The 24,701-nt window shown below is 41.2% G+C and overlaps 6 protein-coding genes across 7 annotated transcripts in view; 3 read left to right on the top strand and 3 right to left on the bottom strand.

Annotated features, from left to right (window-relative positions):
- RB195_011777 (uncharacterized protein) overlaps positions 1-3,745 on the top strand; it is a gene marked incomplete at both ends in the record, with an annotated part of 6,090 nt that extends 2,345 nt beyond the window's left edge. The window contains 2 exons of the mRNA XM_064193341.1: positions 2,897-3,015; positions 3,605-3,745. Coding sequence (XP_064050924.1) covers positions 2,897-3,015; positions 3,605-3,745 — 260 coding nt within the window. The remainder of the gene's footprint in view (positions 1-2,896; positions 3,016-3,604) is intronic.
- Positions 571-909, bottom strand: RB195_011778 (uncharacterized protein; the record flags this gene model as incomplete). Its single annotated transcript, XM_064193342.1, has 1 exon — positions 571-909. One exon carries the CDS (start codon positions 907-909, stop codon positions 571-573), a length of 339 nt encoding a protein of 112 aa, XP_064050925.1.
- Positions 3,746-6,790: 3,045 nt separating the features above from the next.
- On the bottom strand, positions 6,791-19,496 carry RB195_011776 (uncharacterized protein; the record flags this gene model as incomplete). The annotated part of the gene is made up of 13 exons (XM_064193340.1): positions 6,791-6,947; positions 7,958-8,052; positions 8,844-8,920; positions 9,046-9,133; positions 9,779-9,870; positions 9,952-10,074; positions 10,305-10,375; positions 12,895-12,984; positions 13,624-13,749; positions 15,938-16,008; positions 16,679-16,789; positions 16,935-16,978; positions 19,457-19,496. 13 exons carry the CDS (start codon positions 19,494-19,496, stop codon positions 6,791-6,793), a joined length of 1,185 nt encoding a protein of 394 aa, XP_064050923.1.
- Positions 19,497-21,994: 2,498 nt separating this feature from the next.
- Positions 21,995-22,375, top strand: RB195_011775 (uncharacterized protein; the record flags this gene model as incomplete). Its single annotated transcript, XM_064193339.1, has 1 exon — positions 21,995-22,375. The coding sequence occupies one exon, from the start codon at positions 21,995-21,997 to the stop codon at positions 22,373-22,375; it is 381 nt and encodes a 126-aa protein (XP_064050922.1).
- A 268-nt stretch (positions 22,376-22,643) lies between these two features.
- On the bottom strand, positions 22,644-23,322 carry RB195_011774 (uncharacterized protein; the record flags this gene model as incomplete). Of its 2 annotated transcripts, none has more annotated exons than XM_064193337.1 (3): positions 22,644-22,807; positions 22,869-22,986; positions 23,089-23,322. In XM_064193337.1, the coding sequence occupies 3 exons, from the start codon at positions 23,320-23,322 to the stop codon at positions 22,644-22,646; spliced, it is 516 nt and encodes a 171-aa protein (XP_064050920.1). The 2 variants fall into 2 exon arrangements, with proteins under 2 accessions (XP_064050920.1, XP_064050921.1); XM_064193338.1 differs by having other exon boundaries at positions 23,115-23,225.
- A 268-nt stretch (positions 23,323-23,590) lies between these two features.
- Positions 23,591-24,028, top strand: RB195_011773 (uncharacterized protein; the record flags this gene model as incomplete). The annotated part of the gene is made up of 1 exon (XM_064193336.1): positions 23,591-24,028. The coding sequence occupies one exon, from the start codon at positions 23,591-23,593 to the stop codon at positions 24,026-24,028; it is 438 nt and encodes a 145-aa protein (XP_064050919.1).
- Positions 24,029-24,701: the final 673 nt, after the last annotated feature.

The raw sequence follows: 24,701 nt of genomic DNA, 5'->3' as shown, positions 1-24,701 counted from the left end.
CGGCGTCGGATTGGAGCGCCGGCGCTAGAACGGCTTGAAATGGGGTGCGACGGGCCGCACAGCGTCGAAATCCTGTGTCGTTGTGTAGAGGCATCGCACAATAACTTCATGTGCATGTCGCAAAAGGAAAATAGGACGACGCAAACGTTTCATAGTCGTATCCACTTTCCGCGTTGCTTTTCACCTCTAAGACTCCTCCGTTCTTGAGAAAGTGGAAACACGACCGCTAACTGCTGCTTATATAGTAGCCAGCTGTTTACATGATCTGATTTGGAATACTACCTTTATCAATACGATGATGTCATTCACTTCCTTTTATACGAAACATCATTCTGTGATAACTGTTGGGAGAAACAAGAGTAATGAGTCCAAGTCGTGTCTATATTACATTGGTATCGAAGGAGTGCTTAAGGTTGATGTTTGTATGTTCTCCAAATGTAGAACTGATACGTTTACAAAGAAAACTATGAATCTTTAGCCTAAATTTCCTTCAAGAAAAAGAAGGAAGCGTTGTTAGAAAATCACAATTCTAATTTTACAGAAAATGTCACTATTATTAATTTATTTTCATTAATCAGTGATAGCGAGCGGGGCGAACACCACAGAAAGTCTGTTATTTATTTTCTCAATGCGATCGTCGGCCCGTCTCCATTCGTACTCATATGGTCCAAAATGCAACATTTCCAAATCTTGAAGGATCACTTCAAATTTTCCACTACTCTTGCTAGATGGCGGCAATACTTTGGCTTTCACGAGACTATGCGCAGCTCTGGCCAGAAACAGTGTTACACGCCTGGTATGATGAGAAGCACCTTTTCTCTTTTGACCACTAGGAGCAAGAAACGTCCATCGAATATATTTCAGAGCACATCTGATGTTCGAAGGCGGTTCCTTGTACAGTTCTTGCATTACATCGCGCAGGTAAAAGTTTCTGCCTATTCTGTTCCACGCTGTATTGTGTCCATTTGTTTTCAAAATATTTTGCGCTCTCTCAATCGACCTTCGAGTCTCTGTCACTTCATAATAAACGATTGAATCGGTGAGTGGAAGAGATCTCATGAATCTTGAGCGTGGTTTGTTGAATGTTGCAGAGATGGTACACCAGCTACCTGAAAATTTTCGATGCACGTTATCTATCTATCACTACAGTATCTAGTATGGACTCTAGGAGAAAGATGTAAAAGTGCTCAAAAGTGACAACGTCAACAATCTGCACCACTCTTACTAGGAAATTTTGAGGTGGTACTTTATGATTTGTGAACACTACATAACCTAATTGCCCAGGAAACAAGTCCTATCAACATTGAGAAACAGCGAAAAAATTCAAAAGAAAAAAAACAAAGACCTGCTCTCGAATTCGTTTAAATCTCGGTAGTTGAACAACTAACAGAAATTTTAACTATAATATAGATAGAGGTACTCATTCCGCATGACTGTTGTCATTTTTTTTACGTTTTTGATATTTACAACATTTAGTCATCGCTTTGTGGCTCTGTACTTCTACATCTACACGGTTATGTTTTGACAAATTGAGTTCAGCTTTCTGTCCTTTTTAATGATTGATAAATAAGTTATGTGAATTAAATCAGGGAATCAAGCACTCCAAAATTTCGTCACACTGGGCTTGTTTACATCCAGAGTCAACCGTAGCGCTGAAAAATAGGCCCACTTGAAGAAGACCCTTTCATCTCATTCTTTCTAATATGATGGCTCATACAACAGCGAAAAATTACCTAGTAGATAGAATTTTAAAAAAATATATTAAAAAAAAACTAGCTAATGTTTATAATTAAATGGACAAATTGACGTCCAATAAAAAGTTAAAATGAAATAAAACAATTTAATACAACAAATATTAATAAATAGGGCTACAATGAAAATTAAAATGTAGTGATGATGTAGCACATAAAATATAACATAATATAATGGGGTCCCGTATGGAAGTCTGGTTTCTACTTGCTCGTGCTTGCCTTGCTTTAACTAAACGCAATCAGGTGTTCGAGTGTAAGCATTGAAAACGAACGAGATATATAACCTGAACTGTTATATGGCGGAAGATTTCCATACATAGCAAAAAGGTGCTGTCGTCCAGCACACCGCCAAAGCCCATAACCTGAAAGGTCAACTGCCTGAAGGGAGCATGGAATCTTTGGCAACAACCATTCGTTTCGTCACGCTGAACTGCCGAACACTATCGAGTGAACTCCAAAAAGCCGCTCTATCTAGACTTTTACGACGTCTTTGTGTTCAGTTTTGTACGCTACAGAAAACACGCATCGAGAACCGTTCCGTCATCAGTATCCGAGACTACATCACCTACTCCCGATGAAAAGAAGATAGAATGCTGCGCGATAGCTGTGAGGAACGACTACAACAGCAACCTGGTGGAGGAATTGGGCTCAACGTAGCCTAGATCGCCTTTCTACGTCTGCGGGATCGCAGGGGACGTGAAGTCTCCTCGGCGGATCGTAAGTGCCCACGCACCTACGGAAACCGCTAAGGACAACAATAAGGCCGCCTTCTATGATGAACTCAATGCACTGATGTGTAAATACCCAGCCAGCATTTAGTTACTGTCGGGATCTACGCGAATGCGCAAGATATTTGCAAAGATTACGACTATTTGTAATGATTTCAGTTACTGAAGTATTTGATGGTACACCTATTGACTGGAAGAACATTATTTTTTAATGCAGCTCACTCCAAAGCGAGCCTGTACGCATGAGTTCAGAATGCACTGTGTAATTTCTGCTCTTTTTCTTGTCCTCGTGCTTATGACCTTCTTCTTATTCGCCTGTCTAGTCCAATGCGAAGACGCCCTAAAGTTGGAAGGAGGAAATACATTTTTGTGAGCAGGTATTCTTGAAGCTCAAGAACATCCGACTTCTCATTCCAGAACTTCTTGCGGATCTCTCCATCATAACACTTGCAAGAACACACGAAGCGGATATGGACGCCGCAAGAATAAAGTGCAACGTGAATCAAGTATCGACAAAACAACAAGTGTTTTCTTTGGTACAGAACACATTTTTTTATTTGAGCCTTTATTTGAAATATGTAACAAAAAACATTTAAACGGCCTATAAATGTGAAAACGGACGTTGTCTTCACGTCTGTGTCTGTGAAATAACTGTGTACTAAAATTGTTTCACCTCCGGCTTGATCACTTCACCCAAGGGCGGCACCAACACCGGCAGACTATGTATAGTCGGGTGAAACGACATGAAGCACGATGCATTTGCGTACGAGCTCGAAACGACGCGGTGGAGTTGGGACCGAAGAGGGACCATCGCGAACTTCAGCCATGTGAGGAGCCAGCAAGTGTTCCAGTACGCTGCCATTAGCTACGCTTCACTGCACCGCCTCGAGAGAAGCCGCGCACGCAATTGCACAGTGCTCCATGTCGTTTTGAAATACTAAAGTGTGCCTCTGCTAAGAAATTCGTGGGCCAGGGCGAGGGTGAGGATCTCAATGTGTCCAAAGCGATCAATGATAACATGTTCTCTTTGAATGGATGCTGTTTTACTCAAGTAGCAATACAAGAAACAGCCTGGAAATACTTTGCATTTTGGTATCCAGTTTGTTGTTGTTGCTTTTGGTCTAGAGTGTTGTTGATCTGATTCTTACGGACTCGTGTTTGATGTCATCACGAATTTGCTTAGCAGTAAAGTTAGGAATCTATCTAACGATCTCCCATCAAAATCGACTACACCTAGTAATCACCGATAAATATCATGATCTATAATAACGGACTTATTCTGTCACGAGTGTTTATGTGAAGAACACCAGAAGGCGATAAAATTAGTCAGCCGCTTAGCAACAGCTTATAGCTTTGAATATATGACATGATGCTGTCGAAAGGTCTCTCAATGTTAACGAATGTTAGGACAAGAGGGAGACGATTTTCCCGGCAAACCTTCGTCACGGTTTGGATGTAATCCAAGCAGTTGAGTTTCTGACAGAATTTAGCTTGTTCTTGACGTTGGGCTTCATCCGGCATTCTAAATATGTGCGTAAGGATGGTGCTAATAAACACTTTGAACATGACCCTCAGCAGAATATCGCGCGGCAGTTTCGAAGTCGTAAGTCTTTTCCACCTTTCGTATGAGTAAGAACAGTTAGCGAGAGGTCTTCCACTGCTCTGGAGTCCTTCCCCGCTAAAGACAGAATGTCATATGTTCCGCTACAATTAAATGCAGCGTGTCACCAGCAGTCAGTATCCGTGGCGAGTCGTGCGCATTTCACCTTGGTCGCAAATCAAAGACAGCAGGCTGAGATTTTAGCGTCACTCACAAGACGCTATACCGTCCGACATCAGAGACGCTAGGGTCCAGTGTGCAGGGTAGCAAGGCAGTGCGTATCCTGGAGCAAGAAGTAAAACTTCAACCACACTATGCAGACTTGCCATGACGAGCCTAGCTTTCTTTATTATTATTAGCTTGTAAATACTTAGTTGACGTGTGAAAAATCGCAATTAAGTTGGCTGTCGATGAAAAATTAAAACATCCGTCATAGGTGACACGTATAAGACGGCTTCGAGAGTGGTATTGAGTAGCCAGGAAGAAAACATGATGTTTGGATGTAGCATATAAAATTTCGATATCAATGGGACCCGAATGGAGACTCTTTTACTCGACGAGCACGACATTCCTCTCCAAGATCCAGAGATATGATGGATGTGGCAGAAGAATCCGTTCTGTTTACCTTACATATCTCATGATGTGAGCAGAGTGGTTCGGAGCTGTCTACGAAATGAGGGACTACATTTGGACGTGAGGGTTACAGAAATACCATTAGCAAATTCCTGGCATCAGTTGGTACGTACGTAATCGTGCGTATGACCGACTGTGCACAACTCCCGGCTGCGTAGTTTGCCTTCATGGCGGAAAGGAGGATTGTATAGTAACAGGAGTGGTAAATCGTATTACGCGTGGGTCATTTGATGACGATTACATAAGGAAAAGGAGACGCCCACTGTGTATTCGGGTCGAAGAACATCAAGATGGACTAGCAAAATCACGTCTCCACCCCACTCCGAGCACACCGTAGAAAACATCATCAAAACTACGAAATCGTTGTAAACGTTGCTTAGTTTTTAGTTACCATCCCTCATGTTGGGGATCATAGCACACAGAACACTGGAGGCATTTCGGATGACTTTCAAAACGCTAAAAATGAACAGAAATGATGAGTGCATTTGCGATCGAAACCAACTAGCATCATATCAATATCCGCGCAGGTTTTGACTTGGGGATGGTCGATCAAGCCCCTTATAAAACCCTTGTAACTCATAGTTGTAATACATGGTGGCCGTTACCAGATTTAGCAAATGAGGTAAGCACTAGCCGATGTGTTGTTCTTGGAGTTTGCCTCGTTTGAATACTTTCTGTAAGGTGATGAGGAGCAGAAAGGATAAGTCACTGACTTATCCTTTCTGACTGGCTTAGATTTTCCAGGCTCCAGGACAAAAGCGCTAACACCGAAACGTTAGCTTTTAACAAAGAACTATCAGCACCAATCTCGCCTACAACTCAAGTAAATCAAAGAGAAAGGATTAGGGAGGGTTGCACTGTCATTTTAGGGGGTTCTGAGCTCACTGTATAAACAGAAAATCTGGTGTTCATTGGAAGCAGTACAGACAGCTGCTGCTTTCTGATCTTAGAAGAAACCAAATAGACGAGAAACAATAGGTTTTGTGCTTGAGGATATCGATCTCGCATTTGAAGTCCTCTTACCGGTGCTATTGTTTTGTTTGATATTTTGTTAAAAAGTGATTTTTCTTCCCATAAGTTGCGATTTCAGCTAGGAAAAATCACTTTTTTTTGGTAAAATTTCCCCGTTAATAGGTAAACTAATGAAATAATAAACTTTAGATTCAATAAATTCTGTAAGCAGTCCTGAAACAAGAAAATTTCGAATCTTTGCCTCTATGGGTCATGTAGAACACTTGTGAAGAAAAAACCCAAGTAATTGACTTTTAGGGTGGGGATCGATTTTACCACAGAAAGAGAGAGGGTATCCTTCTGGATACTGTTGCTTTTGAAGGGCATCGATGAGATTGGATTATGAATGTTTAATCCTAAAATAGTCTGTTGTTCGCCGATATCAAGAGGTTAAGAAATACTATAATTGCAGAATCTTTGTGCAAAAGGTCAGAGAAAGTTCGTTGATACCTTCAAGCGGAAGACAACTGTACCCTACAGAAATCGTTGCTGTGCAAAATTTTGATGAAGAAGTCAGGGGCTTAACGTTAGCTGAAATTGTATTAGGATTGAGATTTTTACATTTTCCATTTTAATGATCATTTAATGATGATGAACAGCTTGAGGTACATATGCACCAACGACTTGGCAATGACGCAGGTTCATAACTGTTCTAGTCATCTCTATCATTTACACTAACGACAAAAGGATAAGGTCTTTGGCGTATCAATCCGCTTGGGATGCGGTAATCTCGTTTTACTGCAATTCGTAGTCGTTGAGGTTTTGGAACGCGTGTTGGCTTATAGAATGACTCGCGGTGGCTAGCCGATGTGTCAATCCAGTACTTTTATCCTCCCAGACAAGTCTGATACCAATTTGTGGACCCCGGAGGGATGAAGGGCCTGGTTGGCACTTCGGCGACTTCGAACGATCGACGCTGCGTCCACAGCGGCACCCCTTACCGACTGCGCTACACCAGCGAACTAGTTGTACGTTTATTCACTACACCCCATTCTGATTAATTACACTATTCAACATAATCAAAGTACATGTCAATGGTATCTCTTTTGGACAGATTTTTTTAGATCTTAGTTTGGTGGTGGTGGTGGTGGTGCTGGTAGGAGAGCGCGATGCTTCTGACGATACATGAACACTGGTTCCGAGCAGTAGTTGGATGCACTGCATGGCTGTACTTCGCATACATATCTCATATCTTCAAGGCAATTACCGGCTCTCCAATAATACCTGCAAAAATGATTTCGTTAAATAAATGATGTAACTTCAATACTATGTAGATATAACTAGTTTAGTATCACCTTGCAAATAAAGAACAGATACTGTAATTTCCCGCGTATAAAACCTTCCTTTGCGTAGGCAGCTTGGTCCCAGCAGAATGATTTTTGAATTTGGCTTGTCTCATGAGAAGAAGAGATCTTTTACGTGGATTAAGTTGTCTTTTTAGATTATAGAACTGTTCTCATGTTCCCTATCGTGGTTATCTGTACAAGCTCATAAAATGAACATATTTTTTTTCTGTCCACAAGATACCGAAGCGGTGAAATTAAGGTAATACCAAACCGGTAAAATTTTTATCTGTGCAAATTCTCCCTTCCCCCCGCCCCATGCATAGCTCCAAGGCTGGTTGGTGTGTAATGGATCGCAATTTCTACAACATTTTGGATTTATACTGGCCAGTCGATTATTGCTTTCATTAATAAGTATTTTAGAGGAATGTTCGACATTTTCAGCGCGTATTTATTTTTTTTTCCGGAGGCCACCTTCATTCTTTTTCGCAGCACTGTTTATTGAAGAACTGCGCTTCAACCGTGAGATTTTTGTGCGCTCGTATCGAATAAAGAGATTTGATTTTTTTTATTCTAACGAGGATACTTGTGATATCAAATTACTTCATAATGGGTGACAATGGATATGATTGGTAATATTTTTCGAGTTTCCGTAGGAACTATTCAGCGGATATCTGTTATGATTCCCTTGCTATTCCTTACTGCTGCAGATGAAAAATCTCTAGAGAAAACTAGGCGAGGAACGAAAATAAAAATATTTGCGCTTTTCTCGTAATCCTGATGACAGAAATTAGACGAAAATCTTAACCTTATTCTAGCTAATTGCAGAACGTTTCGGTATTACCCTGAAATGATCATTTTCCCTCTTTTTATTACAGCAACTTGATGTGTAAATCCTAAACATTTTTCTGTTTCTTTTCAATTCCTGTTTTACATTTCACAATCACCTACTTCTTGTCCTTCTGATCCTGGTACATAGATACACAACGAGGTCCATTCAATTCTTTTATATCTTCGGGCCACAGGTTGAAGTCGTCTGCATTGAGCTGAAGAAAATTTGCGTCGTATGGTCGTTTTCGTCTGCCTATGGCGTTTTTAACAAAAAAAAACTTTTTAACAAACAAGTCTAAAACTTTTCAAGCATCCATTACTCTTCAGTGGTTGAGACAAAAATGAAAAAGACGTTCCTCAGAAGAAAACAACTTGGTTCCCAGCACACTTTTAAAGCCATCACCCCACGAATCTGAGGTGGTGCGAATTTCAGGTGGAGTATTCGTATACGCGATAGTAGATTATGGAGAGTGGTGCGGTTCCGTTCATTTCTTCCTAACTGCCGTAAAAAACGGCCCGGAAGATGCGGCGTGTGCGCAAAGCTGGCGCGCTCCAATCGAACTTGTTGTAGAAAATAGCGCGCCGGAACGCCGAACGAATCCGTATCTTCCGGGCCGTTATTAACGGTAATTAGGAAGAAATAAATGGAATCATCCCTATCTCCATAATTTACGATCCCGTATACGAATACTCCACCTGAAATCCGTAAAACCTCAGATTCGTGAGGTGATGCTTTTAAGGGAAGAAAAATATTGACAAATAAATATTTTAGTGTCCAAGAATCGTTGGAATATTCCTGCTGCGTCAACTAAGTTTTTATTAGATATCGTAGAAATCTTCTTTTGTCGCAACGGATCCATCAACTGAAGGAAGTAAATGGGATTTAATACACTGAATCAGAGGAAAACTTATTTTGGATATTTTCTGAAGAAAAAAACGTTGTTTTTCTTGAACTTTCTTTTTTAATTGCTAACAAGCACCAGACTTATTATGGAACCACACCTACCTTAGTGCCATCTGTCCACTGGAATTTGTTCCCATAGTACCTCAATCCAATCCATGCTTCCTTTTTCGGTTCCACCACTGAAACGTGCACTTTGATTCGTGGTTTTCGTCGATTGCTCTTAAGATTTTTTTAAAAAATATGTTACGGTGAAGATACTATTGTTTTCATGATTTTATGCTTGCATTTGAAGCAACGTACTCACATTTCATGATGAATGCAGCTTTTTCCTCATTCTCTACTTTCACTAATTTCCCTTCCTCAACGGCGCGGCACATTTCAGCTGCATCCCTCTAAAAACACTGTTATTCGATTAATTACTTATGAAAAATGCGTATGGTGTCTGGAATAGTGTGCTTCTGTCCAGCATATTAGTTTGTTTCTGGATGGAGGGCAGCGGAGGTAATGCAAACGTCAAGTAACTGAAGCCCTCCCTTTCTAGTCATGGTTTCCCATAACTTTTTGGTTGATTTCATGTGCTAAACATTTCCCCGTTGGATGAACTATGCTGGATACTGGCTCTTTGGTGTCTGTGTCTCCACGACATGGTAGACAATCGTTAAAATTAAAGATGGTAATTTATTTTTTTCTAAACAGAATGCATCCACAATTCAGGCGACCTGTTCAGTTCACGTCATTAGATATCAGTTTTGAAAAATCATCCTGGTATTCTTATAGATCTTGTATATTTGTCTAACAATCTTTCGCATCAGTTTTTTTTTACCTTTTTTACGCTATCAATTCATGATTTTGAACACATTTTGATTCCTTACACCTATAAATCGCAGATTTCTCAAATTATTTGTTTCTATGCTTGAATAGTCCTTACTACTATGCGCAGAATGCTCTTATTAGTTCTGATCCTACCTTAAATTTTTAGAATTTGTGAAATCTTCAAGCTCTTCTAATGAGTTTACAATTAGTTCAGAATTACTTACCCACATTGATGGAATTTTTGCAGTTACGAAACAACCAAATTCAGGGTTATTTGCACGAAATGGAATGTAATGGTCTGGACAGAAACAATTTGCTGAAAAAAACGTTTTGTTCGGTACTAGAAAACCAAAAAATAAAAAAAAAAGAAATTTCAGAAATATTCGCTGAAACGTACCCTGCAACAACATGTTCGTTAACGTTCTGACACTGAAATCTTCGTCATTGCTTCTAATATTGTATCCTTCGCTAGCAATTTTCTTCAAAATTGGCACTTCAATGTTATCGTATTGAGTGTATTCTGTAATATGTAGAACGAAGTTTTCAAAACTTTTCCACATTTTCTCACCCTTGCGGCTGCTTTAATCTAGCTCGTTCTAGTTTTAATCTAGGTTTTTTTTCGAACCCAAGAAAATTTTAAACGATTATTGCCCTAGTTATTGGTTCTGATGAAATAGTAATAGCATCTTTGGTGTTTTCTTAAATGCAATATGAAGAGTAAAATGTGAAATTAAATACATTTTAACCTACCTATTGTTATTATAATACCTCCAAAGTCCTTGAATGCGGTCGCAACGGGAATCGGATTCTGACTACCTTTCCTTAGAAATGGCAATATATCATTGACTTTTATCAAAAGTTTCAAAAAAAAAAATTCAAATTTTTTTTTCAAAAATGGTATCTGACACTTGACAGTATTTTCTTAGAAATTACATTATTCTGCCTTACAGACATGACAACCTCTAAAAGGAACACGTACGTATAACATGGATTGAGAAAAATAGATGGAAACGATTTGCTACATCTATGTATGTAAGGTGTAGATTTCGGTAGTCGTAGTTGTTTCTCACGCATGCATGTATATTACTAGTTCAACACGTCACCTCCACTAAAGGAACCACAGCCGGATAGCCGCGAGGTGTCTCCAAAAGCAAGAATGGGAGAGGTAATCGCGGTAATCCAAAAGCGACCTTGTGCCTACCCTGAGACGCAGGTGGACTCAGAGTCCGGAATCTCTTCTTCTGCCACGAAAGAAAAAGAAAGCCACGAAGCTCAGATTGCGAAATCCAAGAACTATCATTAGCTGGGATCTCTTCGCTACGCTATCGGACTTTTGGGAATATTTAGCAACGGACAACATCGACGAGTAATACAATCGGGTCGCGGAACACATTCACGACTGCTCGACAAGGCGGCTGACGGAGGCAACCAGGAATCGACGTTCGAGCTCCCAGGGCTATTCAGAGAAGCGATAAAAGAAGACCTCGTTAGAGGAGAGCAGAAGTGTTGGCTGAAGCTGCAGAGGTATGAAAAAGCATTCGCTACGCCCGTCGAGAATTTTCCATTATAAAAGCAAAGATGAGTGCCCTTCGGAATCCAGATGAAACAATTATTGCATCGAGAAGAGAAATGGAGAAAACCATCCACATCATCTACGCTAATCTCTTCCGCAGCCACGTCCACTTGCCTTGCCACTGAGATCCCAGCTAATGATAGTTCTGGGATCTCACCATCTGAGAGAAGACGTACATTTCATCTTAGAGATTCTTTCATCCGAAGTACGACATTTCGCCATATCGAAAAGAAATCGTACGGCACCCTATCCTAACCATCCATCAGTACTTGTCCAGTTTCCACTCTTTACACGTTACCTGTCGGAATGCAAGGTTTATAAACATGGAAGGCAAGCAAAAGCGTGTCGTTCTATAGGAAAAGAAATCCATATGTGATCGGCAACTATCGCCTAATCTTCCTAGCATAAGTCATCTACAAGCTCTTCACGACAATTGTACTTAATAGGATTGAAAAACTGTTAAATGAAGGACAGCTAACAGGCAATGTTTCGGAGAGGATTCGGCGCGACTGACCAAGTTCATACGTAGAAAACAAAAGTATCGCGACAGTACAAAATGATGCTGTGTCTCACTTACATCGACTTAAAGAAAGCCTTCGACACAGTTGAGACAGAAGAAGTTATGGAACCCTCGACAACAAAGGCTCCCTTTCTCGGTACAGAAAAGTAATTCGAGAGTTTTACAGTAACTTCACGACAGGAATCCCAACATCCTATAAGAGCATCATAACTGAAGGGAAGAAAGACGTCCGAACGGGTGGCATAATTTTACTTGAAATATGCATGTCCACTCTCGAGATCGCATGCAGGAGCTGGAATGGAACCACATCTGAGCGAAGGTCTACAGCTACTTTATCTGCGCTTTGCTGATGGCATCGTTCTCTTAACATCTAGCATCAGCCATATGGAACGAATGCTGACCGAATTTGACGACACATGTGGATGCTTCAGCTGAATCTACAAAAGACGATTTTTAGGCGTAACGGTGTAGGATGCTCCATTCACTCTTAACGGAAGGAACATATCCGAATGCAGCAGCTACGTTTGTCTGGGTCGGTAAATGAACACGAACTACGAGGTGATCCCAGGGCGGGGAGGAACAAAACGAGCAGCTTGGGGATCTTATAAGAGCATGGAGGATGCAGTGAAGAAGGCCAGAAACACTCAACTTCGTGTTCACCCCTTCAACACCACAGTACTTCCTGTTTTGACCCATGCTTTAGAAACCTGCGCAAATCACAAGCAGAAAGGAGATGTCGAGCCGAGCATTGAATGAGCCTGCTCGAAAGAGAGTGAGAAAATCGCATTTGAAGATCAAAAGAGAAGAAAAGAGTCCTCTACCAGCGAACGAACGAAGTGTTAGAAATGCCGCCGCTTTTACCAAGGAAAACGAAATAAGGTGGCACGGACACCTTATTTCGTTTTTCTTGGTAAAACCAGAAACCGACGACAACTGTTAGACTTGACGTAAGCGACTGGGTTTCATGCGATATTAAACTCTCTAAAGCAAAGCCACCGGTAGATTTTCAGATTTTCCACAAATTACTTCCAAAAAAGGTTCTATGCTCTTTGTTTCCCGCGCGAAAGGAAAAACTACTGGGTGGCTCTGGGACGCGATCGAGAAAAATGGGAAAATTACTAGTGCCCTTCGAGCGGTTCAAAGAGCAAGGGGAGTCAAGGTGATCAAAGTAATATTGTTGTTTAAAATGATGAAAATCTTGTAGGGATGAATTATTATATATTACTGCTTGAAATAATGAAATATACTTCAATCCATTAGCGACAACAACCATCACTTTCGGGACGTTCGGTCGATGTGTTGGTGAGTTGAATACCTTGTTAGCCAGCGCAATTGCTCTGAAATTCGGTTAGTGAAACATCATAAGTCTTACTCGAATATTTTAATGGTTTTCTTAAACATTTGTTGGCATTATTTTGCTAAAAATTCCACTTAAACTTCACAGAAAAGAAAAAAAAGAGAAGGAAAGAGTTAGGTGTTTGGTGAAATCGATGCGAATAATCAATTTGATTTTTATAGCTATTTCTATGTTTTGATGGGGAGAAGATTTCAAGATTCTTCCACACAATTTCTTTCAAATTCTCTGTAAGAGATTTTAAGAGAAAACGAGATTTCAACTGCACAAAATCTGTGCAGAACAACAGTCAGAAAGCGACACCAGTCCGAAAAATGCGGCGATTCCAATTTTCATTGCTTCATCAAACCTCAGAGATCACTACGTAACTACAGAGTAGGTAAACATTTTGCCCATCCATTTTGCCTCCTTTTAACATTTCACTTAGACATTAGTGTCGTTGAGTGAATGCATTAAAAATGGTAAAAGTCATAATTAATCTCATTTCTCGAATTTCTTCTGCAGTATTTTGATAGTATTTACATAGCGTTCTCAACGGATACCACAAAGCCGTCATTGCGAATATTTCAGAAGAAGAAATAAAATAGTTTTGTGGTTTTTTTTTTGTTAAAAAAAAACTCACGCTGCAATATTTGTTCCAGAGGATTTTACGTATGGGATTTTTTGCACTAAATCGCTGAGCTTCTCGGTTGACCTCCAGTGATCTAGATCGTAGATTAGTTTTGCTTCTTCCCCGTATGTGATGAACCTAAATTTGGATTATAAAAGTACAACTAGAAGTTTCGGGTTTGTATTCTTGAATTCATCAAAAATATTGAAATAATAATATTTGAAATATAAATAAACGACAATATTTGGATTTTTAAAAAAAAATTGAGCCAAGTGCCGGATTTATTGTGACTTTGAAAGCGAACAAGTAATGAAAGGTCATCTTTCCTTCAATATTAATAAAGTGGTGTGTTGGTTTTTGTTAGGGTTATTGATTGCAAGTGTAATATGGATGAGTAAATTTAAATTATCGACTTCTGCTAGTTTATATCATGTCTCATTCTTCGATGCATTGATTCCCTATCAGTGATGCATTCATTACGAGTACGACGACTCCTTTCCAGATATTATTCTGAGAAATTATGGTTACAACGAGTAGGAAAGGATTTCTTACCACTGTCTACAAAGAATTTCTCGAGCCATTTTAACGTTAACTTTAATTTTTCCGTTGACCAACTTGATATTTCCTGTATACATTCACCGTGTGCGACTACTCACCCAGCTCTCTGCGTTCTGCTTTCTTTTTTCCTTACCTTTCACATATTTTATATCTTCACATTTTACTCTTTTACATTTTTTATCCTATTCTTGGTTTTACTAACCCGTTTCCTTTTTCACGCCAATTACTTCCATACACCTTTCAAACCCAGTTTTCCGTATTTTCCTGGTCCAAATTGTCAATACTGATTATTGATATCATGCTTAGATCTACTCCGCGCACACTTCGTAGCTTTTTCCCGCAAAACGAAAGAACCTATCAACACAATTCAAGCCGTTTCTTATGCTAAAAATGGTGAAATCGACATCGAAACGCTATCTTGTGCTGAAATCATCAACGAAATTTTGGGAAAAAACACTAATCCTGTCATTGAAAAGATGGATCTTGCTTTGAAGACAAAAATCACACAAGAAGTGCCCAAAGGAGTTAAAGCTGAAAAGAGGTGCCGCAGTATTGTGATCACTGGCCTAACAGAATTGGGTGCTGAGAGACCGGTGATAGAAAGACAAGGGGAATAAGAAGTGGCCAACGTCCTTGATGCGCTTGAACTTGATTGTCTGCCCAAAGTAGCTTATAGGTTGGAAAAATTCAACGGTAGTGAGCCGCATTTTATTAAAGTTGTACTGCCTTCTCGTTTCCACTGGATTAAGGCTCTGTCAAGAGCGCACCTTCTACGCCGCACAAGTCTTTCGAACATATTTATACGCAAACGCATGACGGTGGCAGAACGAAAACGGGATTATGAGTTGGGGCACGAGGCTGAAAAAATGGGAGTAAAATGTGAAGATATAAAATTTGTGAAAGGTAAGGAAAAAAGAAAGCAGAACACAGCGAGCTGGATGAGCAGTCGCATACGGTGAATGTATACAGGAAATATTAAGTTGGTCAACGAAAAAATTAAAGTTAACGTTAAAATGGTTTGAGAAAGGTTCCTTGGTAAACAGTGGTTGGTGAGAAGACACCATTCGTTTCCGACCACTCGCACGTGGACGCGGTACGTGCACAAGAGAGGAGCGTTGGAATTGGTATCGCAGGAAAGAACGGCATCTTCCACATCATTTTCACGACGATTAGAGAAAGATGAAAGGAGTAACGCTGAATTCCGCAATCTACAGTCTGAACTTGAGGTTTTTGCTGTGGCTTCGGCATCACGTCAAAATCGTGCTGCGCTGCCTTTAACCAACCACTTAAAAAAAACTCAGCGTAGTTTTAAATGAGTTGTCGCCCTTTAAGAAGTTCTGCGATTGATAAGAATCGCTGTGGATACTGCTTTTGTAGTCGCTCATACAAAAACCTTCCTCATGTGGCACAAGAAAACAAAGTTTTGGTTTTTTTTTTCCAAAAAAAAAACAAGTTCTACTGAGAGGAAATTGCAATTGTGCTACAGGCAATTATTGATTTGCCGAAAGTATTATAAATCAAAGTGTATGTCGATTCAGAGTAACCAGTTAATTGCTCAAATTTTGGCTGAGCTGTTATTTAATAGTATCAAAGGGATCGTGAACTAATTTTGAAATCCCAACGGAACTTTTACAACATCACCGTGGAAAATAATAAACTTGTGCGCGAGGGTCCACTTATGGGTGGATTTTTACGTTGTTTTCTACAATTCAATGATGTCCACTTATGGGTGGATTTTTACTTTGTTTTCTACAATTTAATGACCTACCCAACTCGTGTCTGCTTTTCATCCTGACCGATTGTCATCTTCTTTGTCGTCGCCGTAATGAATGCGATGACCTGTAAATATGTGAGAATATGAATCTAGCGGTCAGGTGTTTTTTTTTCCTGAAAAAAACGCAATGTTTTTCGACTGAAGCAGTTGTGCTTTCATGCAAGTACACGTGCAGATATTTTGTGCGCATATTAGAGAGGGCGTGTGAATTGAAGCGGACGCGTCGCGGACACTACGAGGGACATCAGTATGAGCACCTGCACACAGATAATAATTATGATAATGTACATTAGTATGCTTGGAATATCCTGGAATTATGGAATGGAGATAAATCAATGTTTTGGATGGTGAAGCTTTGGCCACTGTTTTTTTTTTCTTAAAGGCATCACCACACGAATCTAAAGTGGCGCAGATTTCAGATGGAGTATTCGTATACGGGATGGGAAACTATGGGGAGGGGGTGATTCCGTCCATTTCTTCCTAATTGCCGTAAAAAACGGCCCGGATGATGCGGCGTCGCAGAAGGCTGGCGCGCTCCAGTCGAACTCCTTGTAGAAAATAGTGCGCCAGAACGCCTGAACCCGTATCTTCCGGCAATTAAGAAGAAATGGACGGAATCACCCCCCTCTCCATAGTCTACCATCCTGTATACGAATACTCCACCTGAAATCCGTACCACCTCAGATTCCTGGAGTGATGCTTTTAAACATGAATAAATGTATAAAAGAGACTTACTTGACGGAATCCTGATTTTGTAATCATATCGGATGATTCGATCAGAAATAGCACATCCGCCCAAATGTCCGAAACTCTACCAACACATTGATATTTCATAGGTGTAAAACCCTGCAAAACAGTATTGCGAGCAATTCATGCTACTGTAGAGGTTCCAGATTCTCTGGATGACACAAGACACCAGTTCATACCACAATGCTAAAATTAATGTAGTTATTTTGGATAAATAAAATCTCTAGAAGAGAAAATAACTGACTCCCATCAGCTTCAGAGGGATTGTTGTGTTTACGGCCCAGGCACCTGAATAAGTTCATGTTTTGGACGAACGTCCTTCTAAAATCGCAATCAAAGTGGATATTATATTTTTCTGTAAATGACTACAAATGAATGAAATAAATGAGTGAACAATTCGACAACAGTGTTTCATAGATACAGGAAAACCCCGATCTCTTTGATTTCTTGATTTTCTGGGAGTAAATAATATATGTATTTTTGCTACGCTTATTTTATTTGAAGTAATCCGTCTACTAACAATCTCAAAAGCAACAAATCCTAACAACCTGAGTATCCATTTAATAACCCTGATAGATAGGCTGGTGCAGTACGCTTTTGTTAGCACAATTACAAGATAATGTTGTATTGGTGGACGTCCCGAATGACAGTATTAGTACCTGCAGCTGGTTCGGACGACAAGCACTGTATGGTAAGATCAAAACGACATGAAGCACTGCACAGCCGCAAAAGCGACTGCCCTCGAAGCGGAGCCGTGGATCTAGCGGTTCGAGTAGAGGCGAGACCACCGCAAACTACAGCCATGAGCGGTGCTAGCAAGGGTCCCCGCTCGATTCTAACCGCTACTCTTCACTACACCGCTTCGAACGCAGTCGCTTACGTAACTGCACCGTGCTTCATTTCGTTTTTACCCGACTTTTTTTACGTTGGAGTGCCGCGGTTGGTTGCCCAACTACAGTATGACAGGAGATTGCGGTATGATCGAAGTAATAAATCAGAGTAGCTCTATCTTTATTCAAGAAACTGGAGTGATGGTGAGTTTGTGTGTCGAGGAATATTTAGCTGGTAAAAGTCGTGATAGTTCGTTGGCATTAGGGTGGCACAATAATTAGAGACATGATGGGAACGAGAATGAAATAACATGTAGGATTTTAGCCCACGAGGAAGAAATATCTGTTAAGACTGCATTAAACGCATCATGCCAAGAATCTGGAGTGGTATGGATTTTCGTTGGATTGTACCTATATCGGGTCGTAGAATATGAATACAGGGTGATTCCCTCCCTGCAACACTGTAAACAGACGCCTTCGGATTGCGGTTCCTTAAACGTCCTCTATTGCAACGCGCTATCCTTACGCCCCAACTTCCGCCTGCGATTCGTTCAAAAAAATCAATTCGGAGGCGCCGATGGGCAACTCATTTCATTCGACGAATCGCAGGCGGAGGCGGGATGCAAGGGTGGCGCGCTGCAACAAATGACATCGTAAGAAACAGCGTTCCGGAGCCGTCTGTTTACAGTGATGCAAGGAGTGATGAGCGGAACCATCCCTGTATATACAATTCACCCATGAATAAAAAAAAGTGAGTGCTTATCAATTACTTTATGAGAGTGTGTGCAGTTCCATAACGGTATTCCAAAAATCAGTACTTGAGGATACTGCACATTGCGTAAATCTCATTTTCGTGGGTGATAATCTGTGAAAACGCTGTGGTTCGTTACTCACGTCGCCGCTCCTCGGTGAGAGTCTTCAGTTAGCTTTCCTGTTTGCGGGTCTTGGGTGGTGTAGTTATATCAAGGCTTGGCAAACGGAGACGAGGAATTTGATGCATGATAGTCATACGTAAGTTTCAACAAAACCTAGTTAGCAAAAAAATAAAGGATAAAGGATAAAGTTTCTGGCGTTAATCAATCCGCTTGGGATGCGCCCCCACGTTCACTTCAATTCAGAATCGTTTGAGGTTTACGAACGTGTAACTGGCCTACACAATGACTTGCAGTGGCTAGCCGATGTGTCAAGTCAGTGTTTTTATCCTCCCAGACAAGTCTGGTACCAATTTATCAACCCCGGAGGGATGAAAGGTTTGGTGAGCGCTAGGGCGGTTTCGAACCTCCGATCGATTGTGCAATTAGCGGAACCTCTAACCGCTACACTACACCCGCCCTAGCAAAAAAAAAATAAGAAAAAACCAGTTCTTATTCTTTTGTCAGCAGCTTGATTCTTAGGCTCCTTATAGTGAAATCATTCTGGTGACTACTAGTAGCATTCCTTCAAGCCATCCAAAAGGCAACAATACCTCGAACATAGGAGACGTACAGCTCTACAAAGGGTTCCACAAAGTCTTACGCATTTTTCTTCAATTCGTATAAGTTTTTGAGGTTTTTGAATGGATTATGAGCCTTTTCAAACTTCCTAAGATTTTCTCTTGAAAAAATCTTTTATTTGAGAGAAAATTGTAAGGTTCCTTCTTTGACAAGCAGGAGCTTTTTTGGGAAAACGGACTGGTACGATTTTAAACATAGTTGAAATTCGTTTAAAATGTGAGTTATTGGATGAGACTTCGACTTCGGTTAGCCTTTTTGAGACTTTGGTAGATGTGAGGATAATGGGCATGGGGTCAAAACTGAATAAATAAATCAATTGATTGATGTTGTTGATTGAGTTGTTGACTGGGTTGTGGTACATTTGCTTTTTCCAGCAAGCTATCTATATTATTAATTATCTAATTACTAACTAATCATTGCTTATTGCTAATTAATTATCATACCTGCTAACACAACAAGTAGAAGTAGGAATGATCGCCGCATGATGAATGGAGTGAGCGATATAGTAACATCGTTTGGATACTGTCACCCCTATTTATTCGTCCCAACCACCAATCCAAAAAACGTCGTTTCACAGAAATTCAACGTTTTGTCCAGGATAAAGCTGTCGTTCACGTCATTTCATTTCGTTGCTAAATGTGTTATCTTTCTCTTCAATTTTTTTGGAGGGTTCTGAGACAAATAGCGTAAAATGTCAGATTATCAAGTAAGCCATAAAATGTTTTGCTTAATTCGAGCACAACAGCGAGCGAACAATTTCGATGAAATTCGAGTTTGTTTTTGTATAGGAATTGATGACTTGCAGTAATTTTAATATTACCAAACTCCAAAAACAATTGTTTGATTCTCGCTCCCAAAATGATGCGGGGAGAACAAAAACAAATGTATGCAGTAATTACGTAATGGAAGAACAGGAAAAAAAGACTATAACGGGGTATTAAACCAGAACATCTTCTCGAAATCCAAGTTCCGGTGTTGGTGCAAGTATTTCTCATCTACCATTTGAAAGCATAACTTTCACAAAGAGAACTTCTTGTGTAAGAAACAAACTTAACTTTTTGACTTAACTATAATTACTTTGCACTTTTGGAAATGCTCCGTGTTCTGCCTTAAAATATTTGAATAAAGCTTCATAATGATTCTATGCTATATCGCGCAGTTTGAAGTTTTTTTTTTTATTTAAAACGAACATCGAACCGTACTTAGACCTTCTGCAGCAGAGTTTTTGCATTGTTAAATGACGTGTCACTTGCATTTATCTTATCTTCAACCCTTTCAACGAAGAACATCAATTTTTTTCCAACTTAAAATTCGTCACTACATTTCATCCAAACACTCTTTTTGTTGGTTTTTTTCAACTACAGTAACGTGCTAGAAAATATTTTACTGCATTGTTCTACTCCTGCAGTTGAATCATTCCCTAAAAGTCAATTGAATAATAAGTAATGAAACAGTTTTGCATATTTGCTATTCATTCAGCCGCCAAAGACAGGTTTTTGGACATTCTGCACCTTTCCAAACCTTCTCCAGCCTTAAATCACGTTATTTTTTTATTTATTTTCTTCTCTTCTTTCAAGGAAAGAAGCGGCTTTTTTTCCTAGTTGAATATTAATGATGTCATCCCGTCACGCACATGTTAGTTCTTTAAAGGCATCACCCCACGAATCTGAGGGGGTGCGGATTTCAGGTGGAGTATTTGTACACGGGATAGTAGATTATGGAAAGGGTGTGATTCCGTCCGTTTCTTCCCAATTGCCGTAAAAACGGCCCGGTGCGCACATGCACAAAGGTCGCGCGTTCCAATTGAACTCCTTGTGGAAAATAGTGCGCCGGAACGCTCGAAGCCGTATCTTCCGGGCCGTCCAATTAGGAAGAATTGGACGGAATCACTCTTCTCTCAATAATCTACGACATACGAATGCTCCACCGGAAATCCGCACCACTCCAGATTCGTGGGGTGATGCCTTTAAACAGGTAGTGTCCGAAAAGTGTCATTTTACAGTTCTCTAATGTTACCGTATACTTGTTGTTGATCACCTGAGGTTTTTTCTCTTTTGTGATGAAGATGAAAATTCCAACTCTTTGCCTACCTTCTGTGCCGTTTGTGTAAACACCACAACTCCTTCTCTGGAACCCTACCATGATGGTGAGAAGAAATGGGCGGTGGTCAGAATCGAATAGAACGTCCCAGACAGCTCTTGATTTTCGAATGTCCAACAAAAGGATGTTCATGTTACAAAGTGATCTAGCTGAAGCTTAATAGTCGGCATTTTTGTCTTTCGTTGTTATTTTGGCGTTGAAGGGGTTATCTCTTGCCACGTAAGCTGATTGTGTCGATAATTCTTCTTAAACGTAAATGCGAGGTTCGTCTATCAAACGACTTGATCAAGAGTGTTGTTCAAGTCTATCTCTGTGCGCTTTCTGTGGGTGCAAGACTATCTACGATCTATGCGATCCCGCAATCGTACAAAGGCGCATCTTAACGACGTTGACCTGAACTCCTCCATCATGTTTTAGCCGCTCCTCACAGCTATTGCGCAGCGTCCTACTTTCCTTCCATCAGTTTCTTTATCCCAAGTTGACTTCGTAGAACAATGCAATTTTCTAAGCGGACTGTTGTTCGAATCCCATCTTTGCATTCACAACAATTTCGATAATGACCGCCTGCTGCCCTATTATGCTGCGCAATAACAATTTTCGTAGGTGCGTGAGCACTTACGATCCGGAGTTAACGTCCCGCAGTCGTACAAAGGTGCCGCAGATGAAGAAAGCTCCGATTCTGATGACGCATCGGTCTCTGATGCAACATTAGAGACAGATTTTTGTTTCCATAAATTATATGTTCAAATGACTATCAGGAACACCCGGCTCCGTGCTCACCTCTTCAACACCACCGTACTTCCTGCTTTGACCTATGCCTCGGAAACCTGGGTATTTCGCGAGCAGGAAGAAACGTCATTGAACGCGCAATTGAGAGAGTGATGCTAGGAGTATCCCGTTTCACGCAAGTGAGGGACGGGATTCGAACTTCTCTCCTACGTCAGCGATCGAAGATTAGAGACGCCGCCACGTTTGCCAAGGAAAGTAAAATAAGGTGGGCCGGACACGTGATGCGCTTTAACGACAACCGTTGGACCAGAGCCGTGAGCGACTGGGTTCCCCGCGATATTAAGCGCACTACAAAAAGACCGCCGACCCGACGGACAGATTTCTTCACGAAGTCCTTCAAAGAAAAGTATGATGCTCTTCGTGTCCCACGCGAAAAGAGGAACCACTGGGCTACTCTGGCACGCGATCGAGACAAATGGAAGAATTACTGGCGCCCGCTCGATCAGTTCGAAGATCAACGGAAGACAAGGTGATCAAGGTAATAAATTATATGTTCCCCTCAGGAATTTGACCTACAAGGGTATGGGCTCTGACAGCTCCTCGAGGAGATTTTGACCACTTTGGATGACCACCATTTAATATGTAACATAGATATATTTGCAGTGTGATAAACCATAGAAAAAATGGTCCGAATCAGAAACAAAAATTAAAAAAAGGGATAAAATTCTTTAATTTCCACAATCACAGCAAACCTTCACTACAGACTATCACATGATCATCAAATTGATATGAAGCAAATTACTATCGGCAATCCTTCGATGGTGTGTAATGAGCATGAAAACCGAATGGAATCCTGGATTGTGGAATAGTAAAGCGAGCTTGTTCTTCCATAGTTTCCGCATCTAGTATCACCACATACGGGTGGTCATTATCACGTGTTGTGATCACTGGGACAATGAGTACCCCTACAAGCAGATGCAATCGATGCATTAATCAGGAAAAAGTTGCAAATTGAATAGCGCAAACCCTCGTCCTCTTTCGCGTATCCTGGTTTATTAACCAAGATTGGTTCGGCACATAGTTGATCTTCAGCATCTTTCAACCACACTTTACTAGTTCCAGTTCTAAGATCGGCTTTGACAACCTGAAAATGAAATTTTTCTAGGAGTTTCTTTTGAATTCTTTCACAGTGTAGACACAGAAACAGATAATTAATTCAATATTTTTTGTACTTATTTTATTTTACCACAGAGTACCTCCACAACGGTTTACCGCTCCATGGTGGCGTGGCGGTGACTCTGGGCGTCGAACTGCGATGCACAGCAGAGGTTTGTCCTCCGAGAGGGTCTCCCAAGCTGAGAAGGAGTTCGACACATCCGACATTCCGACTTCTCGGAATCGAAAGCATAGCTGAGAGTAAACTACTGCTAAGATTCACCATCGTCTTAGCAAAATCTCGCAATGTGGCTCCCTTATCCATATGGGTTGGGCGACGACATGTGAAAGCTATCCTCGCCGTGGCAGGACTGTTTAGTTTGGGGAAAAGTCTTTTTGTCACTCCAGCATATTCACTGCCTCGGTACCCTGCACACCGGGCCCTGCCGTCTCAAACGTCGGACGGTATAGCGACCGGTGAGAGGTGATTAATTCTCAGGTTGCACAGAACGTCTTTGATTCTGGACCAAGGCGACACACGCACGACTCGCAATGGAGACTGTCTCAGACTGTGTACTTACAGTGTGAGAACAATGTCCACAGACGGTAACCTGCATGTCCTTCTCGGAGCTGCAGAGCGTATCAAATTTCACGAGATTGCCCTGCAGCAGACCAAGTGCAGAAGGAGCGACGTACGACAGATGAATGACGGTACACTCGTCGTTCGTGGAGAGAAGGCTCCGTCGCGAAATGTAGGGGGTGTTGGTTTTGTTGTGCACCCATCTGTCGTCCATGGTGACGATTTTCACGAGATCCTGTCACCTCCTCTAGTCATTCTTCGCCTCCGCCCTTTGCGCCAAAACCCCCTCAGTATCATCAACTGCTCGCCAACATCAGCAGAATCTGAATTGGACGCGTTTTACGAGGAGCTGGAGCAAGTGATCCGCAGCGAGAAGTCCTCCTACAAATTCGTTGTCGGCGCAAAACTAGAAAAGGCTACAGAACAGGAATACACGATCACAAGATTTTGACCAGGGCACCGGAATGAAAATGGTCTCTCCGGGCTGTTGTCCGCCGCCCGCCTACTTCATGGGATCACTCTCTTTCCATGAAAAAAGATCATCGCCAGTGGGTATGGGAATCGCCCAATGGCGCGACTCGTGCAGAGATCGACCACATACCCACCAACTAGTGGTGTCTACTCGACGTCTTGGTAATACCATCCTTCTGTAGTGGTTCTGATCACCGTCTCCTTCGTGCGAAAACACGACTTAGTCATACGATGGAAAAAAAACCATCTGCTATGGGCAACGAAGGAGAAAAGGTGTCGTCTACTACGATTGCGTACTCAACGAGTTTTTGTCCAAAAGTGACTGGCACATCGAGGAGGACCCAGACGTGGACTACGAGATGCTGATCAGAGGATTATGAGCCTGTGCTGAACGTGCCTCGAAGTCGCGCACGACAAACTTAGATCGAATTTCGAAGACCACCAAGGAATTGTTAGGAAGAAGAAGGGCTTTGAGGCTTGATCCGAATGCATCGCATCTTGAGCGGTTAGTAGCAAACACTGGCTGAAGAAAAGCGTTGGAGGAGGATGTTTCGAAACACAGGCAGAAGAAAATTCTGCAAGCAGCACAAAGGAGAACGAGTCTAAAGAAGTGCCGCAGGGACCTCCGCGAATATAATATTCCGCTAGCAGCC

Source organism: Necator americanus, chromosome III (genome assembly GCF_031761385.1).
Source record: "Necator americanus strain Aroian chromosome III, whole genome shotgun sequence".
Taxonomy (NCBI): Eukaryota; Metazoa; Nematoda; class Chromadorea; order Rhabditida; family Ancylostomatidae; genus Necator; species Necator americanus.
This window is presented reverse-complemented; position numbering and strand designations above follow the sequence as displayed.